This window comes from Saccostrea echinata, unplaced genomic scaffold, assembly GCF_033153115.1.
Source record: "Saccostrea echinata isolate AGI-Se365-2 ecotype Australia unplaced genomic scaffold, CSIRO_AGI_Sech_v1 ptg000023l, whole genome shotgun sequence".
Classification (NCBI taxonomy): domain Eukaryota; kingdom Metazoa; phylum Mollusca; class Bivalvia; order Ostreida; family Ostreidae; genus Saccostrea; species Saccostrea echinata.
The window spans coordinates 12670638-12690115 of NW_026889772.1; the positions used below are offsets into that span (position 1 = coordinate 12670638).

The following is a 19478-nucleotide window of genomic DNA, read 5'->3' on the forward strand; positions in this document are numbered from 1 at the left end:
TATGCACAACACTTTGTTACGGCACTGAATGAAAACAATGATCATCAAATCACGCGAGATTTGTCTCTGAATTTCAAGATGGCGCTCTCCGTGAAAGAACTTGCATCTTTGCTCAGGTAAATATTCTTGTATTTCTATTTATATGAAATTCTAATTCGCATAAATTGTGCCATGGTAAAACTGAAATACCCTCTATTTTTCTTAACAAAGTTGTATCGGTAAATATACGGTAACACACAATAAAAAGAGAAGAAAATTTCAGTCATTGTCAAAGGGAAATAACTCCCTATTAGCATCTATATGTGTTGAACACAGGTACTTAGGTCTTGGTTTATGATTATGTATGTACCTTATTGACATGTACAAAAAGTACTTTTATACATATCAATAAGGTACATACATATTTACCAAGACCCAAGTACATGTGGTGTTGAATTTTATTATTTTACAACCATGCAAAAGCAACCAAGTATACTTTGCATCTTTGCACATATATATACATGTATTATTTATTTAGTCCTGCATCAGCATGGAGTAGTAATTAGAGCACAAAAGTTGGAATTTTATCAATGAAGTGAAAATAGATGAGGAAGGCGTAAATCCTTTGCGAAGATCACTGGTAGGATTTATAGTTTCTTATTTATTTTCACTTTATTGATAAAATTGTTGACTCCTGTCATTAGAGCAAGTTGTGAAGGTAAAGTAAGAAGTCTGATCCATATGTCACAAATTTGAATCCCTCTGCAGGATATAGAAATTAATCCTTTATTAACTAAGATCTGTGTTGAAGTAGGTGTTGGCACAAGAAGATCCATCACTGCTTAATTTGCCATGAGTGCAAAGTACTAGTTAAAATTTGCAGCCCTCCACTTACAAAGCATGCAAAGCAAGAAAACAAAAATATATACATGTACATATATATAAATATACATACATATAATGATACCAAAGTCCCATGGTCTTGCCAAAGTCTGATGATCCATCTATAGATGTGCCATGCGAAAGTAAAATGGATTTCCTTGCCAAAATATGAAAATTGATCTATAGACACACCAAACATTCTTCCCCCTTTTTTCTTGAGGTTTTCCATCCTGAAAACCTCACAGAGACTCTACTAAACCACTTTGGGGTTTGGTTGTTGAACACTAAATATTATAAACAGGGAAAAATTCAGACAGACTGGGATTCGAACCTGTGGCCTCCCGCTAAGCCTGTGGATGACCGAACTGATGCACCCAATTCCTGTTACATCCCGATGGATGCATGAGGCCATTCAACAAATATACCACTTACAACAGTAACTGGCAGCAACATAGTACAGTGCTCCCCTCCAGATTTCTCACCCTAGCTGTTCTCTTTCTACCGTAAAGCACTTGCAGATGTTCTTCAGTTTTTCAATTTCTGGTTATTAACATCCTTACATCATAAGTAGCTGACAGTTTTAGGATATTTGTGACACCAAATGTACATGTATGTTATTAGGAATGGGAAGATGGGAAAATATATTTTGACATCACAAACAAAAAAGTAGTCCCCGGGCATTTACAGTGCAGGCTAGTATTGCTCTGTAAATGCCCAGAACATCTCTATACATTCTATTGAGAAATATATAAAAATATGTAATAAGACTGGGATATTACAGGGCTCTCAATTCTCTATAATTGGGGCCATTTAAAGGCCCCATTCCCAATTCAAGAAAGGTACCTTTTTCCCCAATTTAATGTTTTAATTTTCCCAATTGGTCACTTCATCAAATATTAAAGAACATGTAGTAAAATGTGTGGTTACTAAACTTGTTATTTATATTTCTCTATATTACAAAACAGAAATTTAGTTGATAACAACCACCAGTAACTCAATATATAATGAATTTAATGGATATTGTCTAGCTATGATTTTCCCAAATTTCATCAAAAGGTCGATAATTTTCCCAGTTTCCCAGTTTTCATGGTCCCGGCCCCAGTCCCAAAAACTGGTGTGAGAGCCCTGTATTAGCCAAACACTAGATGGAGACAACAGTAGCATGACTAGCATCGTAACGTACACCTAACCATGTACATTAAACCATCACATCTTGTCATTTACAGCGTCCTCTCTGAGGACACCACCCAGACACAGTCATTTGAAAACTTAGCCACTGGTTTTCACCACTACTTTACCAAACAAGATCACTTCAAAGTGGGATCTTCAATTGTAAGTATAAACAATGGGATCTCCTCTTTTATTGTCACTCAACACTGCAATGTCAATCAGCACAACATATGTATGTTGTATTCTTTATTAAATTGATTAATGCAATTATATATTGCCTAAGTAGTTTGGAGTAGTTTATTATCATCTATATGTAATTATTTATGTATCCTATATTAGGGTATTATTAATCACAATGAAGCAAAGCTGACTTTGAATAGTTCTTTTTATTTTATTTTACTTGTACATCTGTTCTAGTTTGTTCAAATGTTAAAAGAATAAGTATTTAAAATTAATTTTTTTTTGAATTTATGCAATTTAAAATCAATATATATAAAAGTGTTTAAAGATAACTGTTGCAATAATTCCTTGATTTCTCCAGGTATTGCTGCTCCAGAATCGAGATTTACTGCCACACCCTACACAGAAGTTGGCTGCCATCTTTCTTCTGTATGAGATGTACCGTACAGATCCCATAGCTGCTAATCCATTTGCCACTGTCTTTGTTCATCTTTTGGTAAGCATTATTTTTTTCTTTCTTTGAAAATCTTGCCATGGTAACTGCATTGTATTTTGATCTATTTATTGGTGAAAAATTCCAATTTCATATACAGTGCATCTCTGAGCAAGTTGTGAAGCAGTATTTATATATAGATTCATGGTAAATGTGTATAACATTGTACACATACATATATTTTTAGATAAAGATTTTATGTTGTTATTACTATACTCAGAACCCTCCTACTGAAAACCAAGAAGCAGGACAGTTTGACTTACACTGGGCAATTCCAGCCATCTCCCCAGCAGAGAGATACTTCCTCTCACAACTCATCTCCAGTCCAACTAAAGAGGTACTTCACACTTTAATTAAAATATTAAAGGAAAATTTTACAGACAGAATATTTATGAAATGAATTTAACTGCTACCAAAGTTATACTGTATAACCTGATTTGGGACAGTTTACACTTTAAAAACTGTGAAACAGTTTATAAAAAAGAGTGAACTGTTCCAACCTAGGTTATCAAGTATAACTTGGATATAGCTATTAAATTTATTCCTTATAACTTAATTTTCTAACGTGTAATGTAAAAAAAGAAAACAATTTCCCCCCAGTAACGACTTCAAATGTACAAAATGTAAATGTAACATCAAGCGAATTGATATGTTCTTGACATCAGTCATATTGTGACATAGACAACACAGGTTATATAGTAATTTTTTCAGCTGATCAAAAAATTGCAGTACATCCAAAATTAAATTATATAGATTGAGGATATTTCCCAGGGTTGAATTCTAGACTTGCAGACCTTATCTCCTAGCAGTATGTGTACAGTGGGCTAGACCATCTAAGCAAGGTTGATTTTGATGGCATTGAAATTCTCAAATAAAGTAAAACCTCATTACCTTGAACTTGATGGGGGATTAGAGAAAAAACTACCTACATGTATTTTTCCAAGGAGTTGAAATGTTGAAATTAATATACATATTAAATGAAAATTGTTTGAAATTGAAATATATTACTACAGCTTTACTAATTTTTATTTTAGTGATTCTTACTAAATTTACCTGAGTATCCACTGATTATTGAGTTCCTTAATATTTAATATTATTTCATTTTTAAAATGTGACTCAAAGATAAAGAAATTTTTGCTTTATTTAACACACAGGAAAAGGGCATACTAAGTTTAAGAACTTTTCCCCCAGTGATCCCATTTGTGAAAAAAAAAACAATTTAGACATTTAATATATTCAAACTATGCTGGAGTTTTAATGTGCAATCTTCTGTAAGTAGATTTTATCATACTAAACTTATTTGATGATTTCTGTGAACTTGTATCCATCAGGCTAATCCTTTTGTTGCTCACTGCACTGTAATGGTAAGAACAACACAGAGAACAATTAAATAGTTAGAGCTGCATGTATACACGAGATTTTGATATTTATCAGATTCCAAGAATGGCAAGTACAAGTACTGTCCAGACTTTCATTTCTTGATTTGAAACACTGTAAACATACTTAACATCTTTTGATTAGCTTTACAAAATTGATATAGACATGTTCTTGATGAGAAAGTTATAGTTATAAATGTTAATTTGAATCAAATACTCTCTGTGACAGTTCACAAACTACACTTAACAATGGATGACACTTGTGCATAGAGTGTGTTTATAGTGTTTCTGAAATTGAATTCCAGTTTCTTTTTTCATTGAATAATAATTTGGTTGTTGGGAAAAGATCAAATTTGATTAAAATGCCACAAAGTATACCTTCTTTTTTCCATACAAGAGATAAACTTGAAAGGGATTTCTAGGGGGTGGGGTGGGGGGAGTAAATTTTATGTTCACATTCATGTCAGTGTATTTCCATTACTGCATCACATTATTTGTATAAATGGTCAATAATTATCTTTCTAATCCATCATTTATTTGAACTTTTCCCATTACAAAACAGTACTAGATATTATGATGAAATTTAAGATAAAGTTAATTTTGAAAAGTTACTAACTTTTTTTTCAGTGCCATTAAATTTTATTGTGAAACACAATGAATCATGATTTTGAGGTGTAGTAATTTATCAGCTACTATAATCAATTACAGAAATCTATGTGTCTGTCCATTCCAATTCAAGATATCCAAACTAAACTTGCAGATTTGATGTTACATGTATTTGCTCCATATCCTGATTCTTACCTAAATTTTATGCTTGAATTAATTATTATTTAAAGGATTTAGGCCCGTTTTCACTTTACAATAGCCTAAGTGATTCATAAGCTAAACATGTGATACTTACACACTATGTACAGTGCAAATAAATGGTTTTCTGAACTGTGGGTGCATTAATCTGGAGTGTTTTTAATGCGTCGTGTTTTTTATCACTGTAAACCATCTTTTATTTGTGTGCGAGAAATATCAGTGAGTTTCGACTTTCTTTTACTCACAAGCATTTTTTGTCGTGAACCAATAATTTAATATTGATGTGAAATGTTTCTCAGTTGCAAGAAATTAATGGTTGCAGATGGATTTTAGACTGATGAATCGCAAATAATAGTTGGTTTGCAGTATGTGGGGGTGGGGGAGGGGAGGGCGTATTCTGTTAGGACAACTTTTGTTAATATACATGTAATATTTACATCAACTGAATATTATCTCCTTTATTTCTTAAGAAAACCATGGCCTTCATCAGTCCATAAACACCACTTAAGCATATCACCTCTACAGATTTCTGGAGCAGTGGCTGTTCCATCAATGAAACGTACAGTGACATGCATATCAATAATACTATTTCATGTACTAAATCTTATTTTGAATGAATATTTGCACAGATATAAATATAAACAATAAAATGTCTCTCTTTGGTTGCTAGTACAGGAATTAACGTTGCAGCTGTTGCAGAAAAAATTACATAAACCGCTTACGCAGGTTATGCATTTTTTTTCCTCCACAGATGTTCAAAAAAACACCAACTCAAATTATCCAACTGGATGTCAGTAGCATGCAGGTATGTCCTGTTGCATTTTGAACATGTCTATAACAAATTCCTTCTTATATGTACATGTAAAGTTCATGACCCTCTTGTAGGTCCTAGAAGTTGTGTTGTATAGATGTTTGTGACATTTTATTATAGAACTTTGATGTAAGTGGCCTACAGCTGGCCTTGGCTGAGAGACAATCAGAAATGCCAGCTCAGAGCAAGTCAGCCATGCCATGTGTAGTTCCTGACCCTGATACGAAACCTACAAGGTGAGATGCTATAACAAAGGTCAATTATGTTTATGACTGCAACACAACATCCAGTGGGTGAATTGAAACCTTTGTGTAGGTTCTCATGAATTAGTGATCCCAGCATAAGTGTACTGGGAAATCTGATCTCATATGCTCAGCCCCAGACCTTCTACATGGCAGGGAGAGTTTTATATGTAACTCGTGCATTGGTATGGAAGAATTATTGGTACATACTTTGGCTAAAACAAACTAAATTATATAATCTACAACATTTGCAAGATACAAGTATTTAATATAAAACATCTAATGTCATGTGAATTTGACTTTTCATTTTGAAAGATGTGTGTCAAAGTCACCCTGCACAATTTAATTTTTGCTTCCTCACAAAAGCAAGTACCAGGGAGCATTCTTAAGATTTTTATCTTTTTATGCATTTTGTTTTTAGTTATGATCATTTTGGGAAGCCTGGTGTTATAAATCCTGATGTACAGAGGCAGACTATTGAGGCCTTACTGACAGGGAACAAACCTCCCGTGGAGAACTGTATGATGCCAGAGTTCATCAGATTAGCCCCACCCTTACATATTGCTGAAGATGAGGTACTGTACATAAATTATTATACATGTATTCAAAATTTAGCCCAATGACTTGGTATTGAGTGCTTGGCATAACCATGAATTAGCACTACAGATGTCCATTTACATTTTATTAACGGTTTTCATGAATTATCACATGAATAAGTCACTAAAACAGGAAGGTGCTTTTTAAGTTCACATACAGTATATGGTCTGGATAACATTGCACCCAGAGTCAATTTTTTTACTGCTGCAAAAGAGAATAACACTTAATGGATCTCAGTTAACAGTCAGAATCTCTGCACTATATATCTCTTTCTTTTTTTTGTAGCTGTGTTGGATGAACCCAGTGGACATGGATTATAATATTGCCTGGGATACCACCATGTGTGTCAGTAGTTCAGCAGGCGTGGAGATCCGACGGCTGATGTCTAAAGCATTTAAAGGAGCACTGACTCTGCCCCAGCAGCAACAATTACTAACAGAGCTGGAAAAGGACAATAAATTGGTTTACCACATAGGGCTTACTCCTGCCAAGGTAACCACATATAGTTCTAACTCCTACCAAGGCTTACTCCTGCCAAGGTAAACTTATAGCTCTAACTCTTACCAAGACTTACTCCTGCCAAGTAACCACATATAGTTCTAACTCCTACCAAGGCTTACTCCTGCCAAGGAAAACATATAGCCCTAACTCTTACCAAGGCTTACTCCTGCCAAGGTACTATAACCACATATAGCTCTAACTCCTACCAAGGCTTACTCCTGCCAAGGTACTGTAACCACGTATAGCTCTAACTCCTACCAAGGCTTACTCCTGCCAAGGTAACCACATATAGCTCTAACTCCTACCAAGGCTTACTCCTGCCAAGGTAACCACATATAGCTCTAACTCCTACCAAGACTTACTCCTGCCAAGTAACCACATATAGCTCTAACTCCTACCAAGGCTTACTCCTGCCAAGGTAACCACATATAGCTCTAACTCCTACCAAGGCTTACTCCTGCCAAGGAAAACATATAGCCCTAACTCTTACCAAGGTTTACTCCTGCCAAGTAACCACATATAGCTCTAACTCCTACCAAGGCTTACTCCTGTCAAGGTACTGTAACCATGTATAGCTCTAACTCTGACCAAGACTTACTCCTGCCAAGGTAACCACATATAGCTCTAACTCATACCAAGGCTTACTCCTGCCAAGGTACTGTAACCATGTATAGCTCTAACTCCTACCAAGGCTTACTCCTGCCAAGGTTACCACATATAGCCCTATATCAAGACTTACTCCCGCCAAGGTAACCACATATAGCCCTAAATCCTACCAAGACTTACTCCTGCGAAGGTAACCACATATAGATACATCTCCTGCAAAGGTAACTATTTATGGGGTATCGTATATACTTGCCTATAAGTTGGTCCATTTATAAGTCGGTTGTATTTTTAAAGTTTAAATTAGAGGGTTTGACCTGCTAAAATCCCAATTTTTTTATAACTCGCATATAAGTCAGATAAAGAGTTTTGGACCAAAGTTTAACTCGCAAAAAACTGACTTTTAGGCGAGTATATACTGTACCTGGGAGGTAGCCACATAGTACTTAATCCTGCTGACCACATAGTGCTCACTGTTGCCAAGGTGGCTAAGCTCGTTCCATATAGGAATTACTCGTTCCAAGGTAACCATATAGTATTTACTCTTGCTACAGTTACCCTTCAGGGTTTACTCCTGGCAAGGTATAACATACATGTATGGCTTACTCCAACTAGGGTTACCACAAGGGGTTTTCTCATGCAAAAGTAATAAGAAAAGCTTTTATCCTGTTAAAAAAAACATATATCTTAGACCTTGTCTTGCCAAGGTAACTATTATTACTATAGGGTTACATCTACTAGGGTAACTATATTAGTTATAGTCCTGACGATGTAGCAATGTAGGTTTACTTATACAAAGTCATATACATAGCTCAAAAGCTTGTGTACTGCTGAAGTTACAACAAGTGCTTCGCAAGGCAGAGCATCCCCTCGCTAAAGAGCACATCAATCTCTACAAAAGTTATTACTTCTGTTATGCATGCACTCGCTCACCCACACACTCACAAGTGTGTTACTATATTCCCTCCAACTTCCTTGCGAGGGGATAATAAAGGCTCGACCCCGTGAAAGGTAGTTCTGCCTAGGTACATGTAATTATACAGGGCGTACTGCAGCTAAAGTAACCATGGGGAGCTTACTGTGACAAGGGTATCTATAACATGCTTACCATTGTAAAGAAACATTGAAGTGTTATCCTGGGAAGGATTACAGTATTTTTATTAAGTAAGCTGCAGCCAAAGTTTATGTAAAAGGTTCACCTCTGCCAAGATAATATTAAAGTGTTAGTCCACTTAAGAACAGTACTACTTTACGAAAGCTTAAGGACTTATTGCAGCAAAGGTACCTAAAAAGCTTACTGCTGCCAAAGTTAACATACAGGGCTTTCTTCTGCTACAGGTAATCATATTGGGCTTACTGCAGCCAAAGTAAGACTAAATGTTTAACCCCTGTTATAAGAGCTGTATGTGACTTTTCCTCCCAAGGTCACCATAATGGACCCATTCCTTTAGGGTTAATGTACTTCAGTCAGTATGTACAACATAGTTTTAGAAGGTTGATTTAAATACACATGTAAACACAAATATTGACCATAATTATACATACTTGTTGATTTTATTCTTAAAACATTTTCTTCTGTACCATTTCATTCATTTACAGCTTCCAGACTTAGTAGAAAATAACCCCTTAGTGGCCATAGAAGTTTTACTGCGATTGATGCAGTCCAACCAAATCACAGAGTGAGTGGTTTTTCTTCATGCATGCTTCTGAAATTTCAGAATCCGGTACCTGTATTTTACTGTAATTAAGATTCTGGTTTAAAACAGCATTTGATGAGAAAGTTGTTAAAGCTTCCACACATCTCAAAAATTTGTGTTGTATTAAGAAAGCATAATGATTTTCCCAGGTATTTTTCTGTCCTTGTCAACATGGAAATGTCTCTGCATTCAATGGAGGTTGTCAACAGACTAACAACAGTAAGTATTTTAATGATCCATAACATGGTGTTTTAATCGATTTAAAGTTTGGCACAACAGAACATGAAGGCATGCATTTCCTACCTGAGGAATTTTACATTATATAAATTTAATTGTTTTCTTTCATTTTAGGCTGTAGAACTACCATCAGAATTCATTCATTTATACATTTCTAACTGCATCTCAACATGTGAAACGATTCGTGATAGATATTTACAGAATAGACTTGTACGATTAGTGTGTGTATTTCTTCAGTCTCTCATCAGAAATAAAATCATCGACGTCAAGGTAAGGTACAATCTACTTGTTTCTATTTCACTTGAAAGAGAAAGAAAAAAACTTTTAAATAATGTATCAATGTTTGTAGCTCATCAGGTTGAAGTTGAGATGAGCTTACTGTAGATCACTAAATTTTCGCGACACCGTATTTTCGTGAGGTAGTCATTTACCCTTAATAAGGGAGACAAAATTTTCAAGAATTGTGGTTATTGCTCAGCTCCATATACCCGGTAATCTTTAGGAATACTTCTATACACGAGAATTAAATTTTTGCTTGCACATTGCCTTGCTTAATTTCATGAAAATAAAGTTCTTGCAAATAAAGTGATTTACAGTATGTGTCCTATCTGGACTAAACTTGTGTGGATGTTGCATCTAGAGATTCATACATGTACAGTGTATATGTGCCTTGCTCACGTTTGCTGCAAGTGACATGTACTTTTGGTTGTTTTATGAAAGATTTATAATGATTATATTGAACTGATGGTTCTTACTGATCATTCACTTTGTACGAGACTTAAGTCGACCTCAAGATAACATTTATCGAGTTGAGCTTATTAATCTTTGATCACTTTAATTTTAATTGTGTGAATCAACATTTCGAACTTTATGACTGTATTATTTTATGGAGAACGTATGATTTTTGTTTTTTAAAAATGAAATGTCTCCTGCAAGTTTTAACTTTTAATTTGTAGGATATCTTCATAGAAGTACAAGCCTTTTGTATTGAATTCAGTCGGATACGAGAGGCAGCGGGATTATTCAGACTTTTAAAATCTTTGGACAGTGCCGACCCACAAAATGTGCAGGCTGCTGCATCAAGATAGCAGCCAACAATGATGTGAATGAGATTGATGTGAAATACTGTGAATTCTTAAGGAAAAATCGTGTTGTGTGTGATGTCACTCACAAAGTACCCTTTTGTGATATTGCAATGTCGACATCACACATACGTGTACCTGAGTCTATGGTCATACATACTTGTACCTGTGTCTGAGGTATACATGCACTTTGAAGAGTTATACTGTCTTACTTTTATCTAAAAATACAAACTTTATGGTCAAATTGTTGATAAGAAATCTCTAATGATTAATGAAATGAAATAAACCTCGACAGTTACATTTGTAATCTATTGTCATGTTTACTATTTATAGACGAGACCTAGAAATCGATGGCAATATTATGAATAATGCCAGTTTGAAAACATTGTCACAATTATTTATAATGAATGTTACAATCAGAAGTTAATGGCTGTTTTGCATGTTTGTAATTTCACATAATCATCTAACCTTTATGGATTTAACATCAGAATTTCTTTTAAAAGATTGCCATGCCTTTGTTCTCTGGGGCAGCATCTTGTTAAATCAGGTAATTGATAAGGTAATAATTAAATTAGGTCTTCAAAATTTGTATTATACTCCTTGGGAATCAAAGCCATTAATTAGATAAATTGTGAAAAGTAATCAAAATAAATCCATCGTATTTGTGAAATTCTAGATCTAGACTAATGACAAATAAAATTGGTGACATCTTAGTATACATGTACATTTAAAAGCAAAAGTTCTTTCCTACTTATAATGTCTATATATCCGTGTAAACGAGTAGCAGTTTTACTAACCGATACTTGCATCTTTAACCTAGTACTTGTTGACAACACTATGTGATTTAGATGTATTACTTTCCAATATAGTTTGTAGAAACATCACTATATCTGGCATCTAGATTGATTTGAATGAAGAGCACACAAACCAGAGAATACCTTTCAATGCATAACGTACAGATATTATTTCTCAAATTCTGAACTAGTACTTATATTCACATTGTTGATGACATTTGACCTTTTCATGTAGCCACCTAGCACCTGTTTATCAAGTACAAACTGAGAATTGGCAGGCTCAGACTGTCCAGCTACCCTTAATTCCTAATTAGGGCCCATTGTGTGGGTGCACTAGTGTTCAATCTGTCTGTCCATCCAATTTTATTTGTCCAGAGCATATTTTCTCCACTTATCCCAGTCAGGCTCAAAGTTCACCAATAGATTGCATATATCTTTCCCCATTGGTCCAGGTTAGCCCAAATATGGAGTACCTGTGGGTGGAGGGTGTGCAGTGACCTTGAACCAATTTTCTAGATGAAGGATCAAGGTAAAAAAATCACTGAATTAAAAAAGACCTAGTCCAGAGTATATTTTCTCTCCCCTTGGCCCAGAGAGTCTCAACCTTCACCCACAGATTGCCCATGAGTAACGGATGTGCAGTGACCTTGAACCAATTTTTAGGTCACCTGAGTCACTCAGGTGACCTATTGCTATCCGTTTTTGTCCGTCGGCGTTCGTCGTGTGTCAGTGCGTTAACATTTGAACATTTTTAGCTTCTTCTCTGAAACCGCTCAACCAATTTCAACCAATTTTGGCATATAGCACCTATGGGTGAAGGGGAACAAAAATTGTGAATTTCTTGGTCACTGCCCCCCCTGGGGCCTGAGGGGTGGGGCTAAAACCACCAAAATTAATGCAATCTTTAAAAATCTTCTTCTTACTCCTGGACATCAAGCAGTCAAACTGTTGGCATGATTGTAATAAGGATTGAGGCCTCAACCAAAATTGTGAAATTCATGGCCCCAGGGTCAGGGGTTGTGGTGCTAGGGTGGGGCTATATACATCATATAGTGAAAATGCATTATTTCTTTGAAAATCTTCTTCTCTGCTCCTGGGTATGAAATAAACTAACCAAGTACATAGTTATGATGAGCATGGCTGCCTCTTCCAAAATTGTGAATTTCATGGCCCCTGGGTCAGGGGTTCTGGTGTTGGGGGGGTGCTCTATTGATTATATAGTGAAAATGCATTATTTCTTTGAAAATCTTCTTCTCTGCTCCTGGGTATTAAATAAACTAACTAAGTACATAGTTATGATGAGCATGGCTGCCTCTTCCAAAATTGTGAATTTCATGGCCCTGGGTCAGGGGTTCTGGTGTTAGGGCGGGGCTTTATTGATTATATAGTGAAAATGCATTAAATCTTTGAAAATCTTCTTCTCTCCTCCTGGGTATGAAATAAACTTAGTAAGTACATAGTCATGATAAGCAAGAGTGCCTCTACAAAGATTGTGAATTTCATGGCCCCAGGGTCAGGGGTTCTGGTGAAAGGGGGGGAGGGGGGCTTTATTGATTATATAGTGAAAATGCATTAAATCTTTGAAAATCTTCTTCTCTGCTCCTGGGTATGAGATAAACTTACTAAGTAAATAGTTATAATGAGCATAGTTGCCTCTTCCAAAATTGTGAATTTCATGGCCCCTGGGTCAGGGGTTGTGGTGTTAGGGCGGGGCTCTATTGATTATATAGTGAAAGTGACTTAAATCTTTGAAAATCTTCTTCTCTGCTACTGGGTATGAAATATACTAACTAAGTACATAGTTATGATGAGCATGGCTGCCTCTTCCAAAATTGTGAATTTCATGGCCCCTGGGTCAGGGGTTTTGGTGAAAGGGGGGGGGGCTCTATTGATTATATAGTGAAAATTCATAATTTCTTTCAAAATATTTTTTTCTACTCGTGGTTGTAAAGCAAAGAAACAAGTGTATAGGTGTATAGTTATGATGAGCAAGGATGCTTTTACAAAATTTGTAAAACTTGTGGTCCCAGGAGTTCTGTTCTTTCTCGGGGGGGGGGGGGGGGGGGGGGGGCTATTTGATTATACAGTGAAAGTGTGTGAATTCTTTGAAAATCTTCAACTAATTGCATAGTTATGATGATGAGGGTACCTCTTCCAAATTTGTAAATTTCCGTGACCCTAGGTCATGGGTTCTGGTGTTAGGGTAGGGCTGTGTTAAATAGTGAAAATGCATTATTTCTTTGAAAATCTCCTCTGCTCCTGGGCATATTGGAAGCAAACAGAGTAAAAGTTTTAATAAGCAAGGTATTTTTACCAGAATTTTAAACATCTTGACCATTTAGTCAAATGTTCTGGTAATGGCCAGGGCTCTATTAATTTGTATTCTACTGTGTGAACTTATTCCCCTTTGCCATTCACCTTTGATAATTAATCACTGTAGATAATGTATTTGAAAGGTTAATAAAATAAGAGAATTATGCAATAACATTTATTGTATAATACAGAAAGTACTTTCATAGTTTTAATAATCAGGTAGACTTGGAAATAATAGATGAATAAAAATGAAACAAAAATAACTTATCTTTTTAAATGTTCTTCAAAGGCCAAGTGAGGCCAATGTGAGAGGTAATAATATAGACATTTTGTTAAAAGTCTGCATGGTAATAGTGATAAATAGGGAACAGATAGAAAGATACTTGAACAGTTATTTTGTTGATCTTCATCATACTGTTTTCCTTGCTATTGGGCAACAAAGCTTCATTTATCAGTTTATGGATCCTCTAAATTGTTGTACTCAGGTGACCGTTAAGGCCCTTGGGCCTCTTGTCCAATTACCGGGGTAAAGATCAAGGTAAAAAAAAACTCTTTGTAAAATCCTTGTTCAGAGCATATTTTCTCTTGTCTTAGTTGGACTTGTGCTTAATCCAGATTGCCTGTGGGTAGCAGGTGACCTTGAATCAATTTTCCAATCAAAAGTCAAGGTGGTAAAACCACTCTGTGTTAAAATCTTATTCGGAGCATATTTTGTCTCTCCTTGGCCCAGTTTAGCTCATACTTCACCCATAGAGTGCTCTTGGATAAAGAATGTGCAGTGACCTTGATAATAATTTTCTAGATGAAAGGTCAAGGTTAGAAAACCCTTAGCCCATCTAGCCCAAACATCACCATTAGAGTGCCCATGAGTAGAGAGTGGGTGTGCAGTGATTTGTTTTTTGAGCTAATTTTCTGGTACAAAAAATCAGTTTGATGTCAATGTAAAATCTTTGTTCAGAGCACATTTTCTCTCCCTTTGGCTCGGTCAGTCTCAAACTTGACCTATAGAGTGCCAATGGATGGAGGGTATGCATAATCTTGAACCAATTATCTAGATCAAAATCAAGGTCAAAGAACTGTAAAATCCTTGTTCAGAGCATATTTTCTCTCCCCTTGGCTCAGTTGGGCTCATACTTAATCCAGAGTGCCCAAGGGTAGTGAGCGTGCAGTGAACTTGATCCAATTTTTAGCTCTACTGGTCAGAGACCAGAAGAGCTTATGTGATAGTAAGGTGCCCGCCGTCCGTCTGTCTGCCTGTAAACAATTTCAAAACGCTACTCCTCCTACAGTTTTGGTCTGATTTCAATATAACTTGGCACACAAGTAGCCATAGTTACTAAAAATAGAAATTTCTGTGAAATACTTTCAAAACCCTACTCCTGCTACAGTTTTGGTCTGATTTCAATACAACTTGGCACACAAGTAGACAACACACAAGTAGACTACACTGTCACAATCAAAATTTAATCCCGATTATTGTTTTATTTATGTTTATGATTTTTACTTATTTTTCCTTTATGGGACCTCTTTATTCTGTTACGTGTAATGAACCTCAAATTTAGAAATTGCAGGCATTGGTCAGTTACGGCCTATTGTATTTGGAGAATTTAAATCGCTGCATTGCTGACCACGTAGCCGGGGTCCACGTTTTCATACTTTTTACATGCTTGACGTACAATCCAAGATGTGTAGATAGGTAGTTTTTACAACGGTAACCATTTCTCCATGAGGGGTAAGTTAAATTTTCTTATTATTTAGTATTTTGATATTGCATTAAGATTTGTTAACTTTGTAAGAAAACGGGTTAAGTAATGTTTTTTATGCCCCCGGATCGAAAGATCCCGGGGGTATATTGTTTTTGTCCTGTCTGTCTGTTTGTCTGTTTGTTTGTCTGTTTGTCTGTCTGTCTGTTGTTAACTTTAACCTTGCCCATAACTTTTGATTGGTTGGAGCTATGACTTTCATATTTCACATGTGTATTCCTTGTGACAAGACCTTTCTTTGGGTACCATCACATTTGACCTTTTGACCTTGACCTTGGAGTTTGACCCACTTTTGCAAAATTTTATGAGACTTTAACCTTGGCCATAACTTCTGAACAGTTGGAGCTTGGACTTTCAAACTTCACATGTGTATTCTTTGTGACAAGGTCTTCTTTTGAATACCAACCACTTTGACCTTTTGACCTTGACCTTGGACTTTGACCTACTTTTGAAAAACTTTAACCTTGGCCATAACTTTTGAACAGTTGGTGCTTAGGGTTTCAAACTTCGCATGTGTATTCCTTGTGACAAGACCTTCCTCTGGATATCAACCACTTTGACCCTTTTGACCTTGACCTAGGAGTTTGACCTACTTTTGAAAAACTTTAACCTTGGCCATAACTTTTGAATGGTTGGAGCTAGGGCTTTCATACTTCACATATGTAATCCTTGTGACAAGACCTTCCTTTGGATACCAACCACTTTGACCCTTTGACTTTGACCTAGGAGTTTGACCTACTTTTGAAAAACTTTAACCTTGGCCATAACTTTTGAATGGTTGGTGCTAGGGCTTTCATACTTCACATATGTAATCCTTGTGACGAGATCTTCCTTTGGATACCAACCACGTTGACCTTAACCTTGACGTTTGACTTTTATTTAAAAAACTTAAACCTTCACCATAACTTTTGAACAGTTGTATCTAGGTCTTTCAAATTTCACAGGTGTTTTCCTCGAGACAAGATCTTTCCTTGGGTATCAACATTTTTTATCTTTTGGCCTGGATTTTGACTTGCATTTGAGAAACTTTAACCTTCGACATAAGCTGCCATACGGGGGCATAGTGTTTCACAAACACATCTTGTTGTTACTGTTTACGTATACAAGTTTTGCTGAGTAGAGTTACTCATGCGTGTAATGTTCTGGTTTTGTGCATGTACTAAGTTATGTACGCACGCAAAGTATTTTGGGTTTTTTTTGCCGCTTATACAGTCGGTGTCGTGGGTTTAGTTGTTAAAACCACTTGTGTTAAGAAATTGTGTATTCTTAACGCTGTCTACATATATAACAGTGTTTGGTTAGATTTACTGTTTGTACGGTGTGCCATTTGTGCAATGATAGTCAATGGTGACTAGTCTTTTTTTAAAGGTATAAGTAACCTGTGACTTAAAAATATTATTTAATTTAAAGGTTCCTGATATAATCCTGATAATATCTAGTCATGTGTGTGTTGGCAATGACGTTCAACAGACCGGAGACCCACTGGGAGCCAGTTGGCAGGAGTCCGTCGTGAAACGGGGCGTGTCTGGACGTATGCGTGGTTGTGAGCAAACACCAGGATGACGTGGATTGAAAGAGACTTTTAAGATATACATATTGTAAATTATAACTGTATAAATATGGTGTAAATATTGTTAATACTGATTTTATTTATATATAAAAAAATGTAAATAGAAAAAAAAATCTTGTTGTGTCTGACTGAACAGAACACGACGGCTGTCGTGACATACACAAGATGCATAATTCTGTATATCGGTGTTTGATTTCCATGAAGGGTGTTGCCAAGGTTACTAAAAATATCTGTTTTTGATTTCAATGAACCATTTTGCCATAGTTACTAAAATAGAAATTTCTGGGAAATACTTTCAAAATTCTACTCCTCCTACAGTTTAGTATGATTTTAATATAACTTGAAATGCAAGTAGACTACACCAAGATACATAATTGTCTATTTTAATGTATGATGTTGCCATGGTTACTAAAATTGAAATTTCTGTCAAATTCTTTTATAAGGCTACTCCTCCTACAGTTTTAGTCTGATTGCAATAAATCTTGCCATAAGAGACTTAACCAAGGATCATTATTCCATTTATTGCTGTTGTAAAGTTTTGAGTCAAATTGCTACTTTTCTCTTCCTTTGTTATAAGTACAAACCAGTAGAGCTACAGTCTCATCAGAGACTTATGGTTTTTATATTGCTACTCAAGCTATGTCGATTTAATTTGTAGTTCTTGTTTAGATTATGCAATGAAAGCAGTTGACAAGTAGTTCTAATGTATCAAGACGCCCTTTCTGTACTTCAAAGTATTTTTCAAGTTGCAAAGGTGAATCCATTTAAATGTCAAAAACTGCCCTAATTTAGTTATAAAATTCCCAAAATTTGTTCATTTTTTACATCTAAAAAAATGCTGTACAAGCTGCAGGCTTCAAGTTGTTTAATTATAAGTCATTGTCAAGGTTTATTTCTGTCTTTTGACTCAAGTTTGATATTTCAAAAGGAACCCCTCAGATTGTGCCCAGAAATTAAAACCTACTATAACCTTGACTTTTTGACCCAAAATCAAATAAGCTTCTTCACTTGGCCACCAAGCAAACTTGTACAAAGATGAGAATTAAAGGTCAACCTTAACTTCTAAAAAAAAATTTTTTTTCAGGGTAACATGAAATTGTTATCCCACGAAAACCACTGTTGACCGAGGTGAAGGCGAGGTCAACAATGGCTTTGAAGGGATAACAATTTCACATAACCATAAAAAAACAAGTAATATTTTTTTTTATTATACCGAATGTATTCAGCATGCATATAAAGAAAAGGTCACAGTGAACCATCCACAAAAACATTCTGTGCAGTTAACAATTTTTATACCGATACCCCTCGTCTTGCATGCATTTTCAACATTTGCTATGTAATGATACCCGGAGGGCTTGGTTTATGCATGTGGTAAGGTAATACTACTTTTTAACCAATGTTTTTAAAGCCAATCAAAGAACAAGTCTCAATAAGGCTTATCTGTGGTCCCCGGTTACTCGTCAAATTTCGAACATTTATTAAAATGTTTAAAAATGAAATTTTATTATTAATTAATGTCTTTATTATTTGAATCATCATCTAAAAATGTCAAACAATAGATATAGGCAGCATACGAAGCTGCGCGTTGAAGGTAGGGTCCTTTGATTTTCAAGAATATCAAAAGAAATCAGTGACATATACACACTTCAAAGCTTTCGTAAACACCGAGCACAGGTTTGTTCAGAGTCGAGTTTGAAATATAATGTGTATATTATATGTGTAAAGGTTGAGTGAAAATATCTTTGTTGAACAACCTTGTGCTCTATGTTTTCTAATTAAAAGTATTGTGATTTAGAATCTCTTCGCTGACTTCATTTACATGCGATTAACCTCTCTATGACCTGTTTAGAATCATAACAAGCCACGTGGTTTTGTATCGTTACAGGTAAATGCCCCCAGTGAACGTGCTAGTTCTCAGTTGAAACGTACTCAGTTTTATATCGATCAGCATGGACTTGTTTGGTTCATCTTGTTATAGCTTTTATTCCCAAAGTTTTGTAAATAGAAAATTGTATTTGTAATTGATTGTGAATCTTGAACATATAATTTGTCTTTGAAAGAAAAATATTATACCAAGATCTTCTTTTTATAGTATCTAATCTAAATGTCTCCGCCCATTTCCATGTAATAGAGAAACCGTGGTCTGATCGGGGGAAAATGTTCCGGCATTTTTAAGTGCGATAGGTGTTAAAAATAGGCTTGTATTTTCTGATATGTTTAATTATTCATTATAAATACACAATGTTTTAATTAGAAATACTTCGTTGTACACAATGAAAATAAACAAAATACCGTATGCTAATATTTAACCGGTAAACCAAGGGTGTAAAAAGGGACCACACTACTATACTTAAGTAGAATACTCCTTTGACTATTTAACATGA

The 19478-nt window shown here is 35.5% G+C and overlaps 1 protein-coding gene across 1 annotated transcript; it reads left to right on the top strand.

Moving 5' to 3' along the window:
- Positions 1-54: 54 nt before the first annotated feature.
- LOC133191209 (CCR4-NOT transcription complex subunit 11-like) lies at positions 55-10961 on the top strand. The gene is made up of 12 exons (XM_061326946.1): positions 55-116; positions 2088-2193; positions 2573-2707; positions 2925-3041; positions 5636-5689; positions 5816-5931; positions 6359-6512; positions 6820-7026; positions 9238-9317; positions 9485-9554; positions 9687-9842; positions 10529-10961. The coding sequence occupies exons 1-12, from the start codon at positions 79-81 to the stop codon at positions 10658-10660; spliced, it is 1365 nt and encodes a 454-aa protein (XP_061182930.1). The 5' UTR covers positions 55-78; the 3' UTR covers positions 10661-10961.
- Positions 10962-19478: the final 8517 nt, after the last annotated feature.

Bases quoted from the DNA above. Each gene is read 5' to 3' on its own strand.
- LOC133191209 (XM_061326946.1), top strand. From the start codon at position 79: ATGGCGCTCTCCGTGAAAGAACTTGCATCTTTGCTCAG. The intron at 2,708-2,924 runs GTAAGCATTATT...TACTATACTCAG, and splicing joins CTGTCTTTGTTCATCTTTTG to AACCCTCCTACTGAAAACCA. The intron at 5,690-5,815 runs GTATGTCCTGTT...ATTTTATTATAG, and splicing joins TGGATGTCAGTAGCATGCAG to AACTTTGATGTAAGTGGCCT.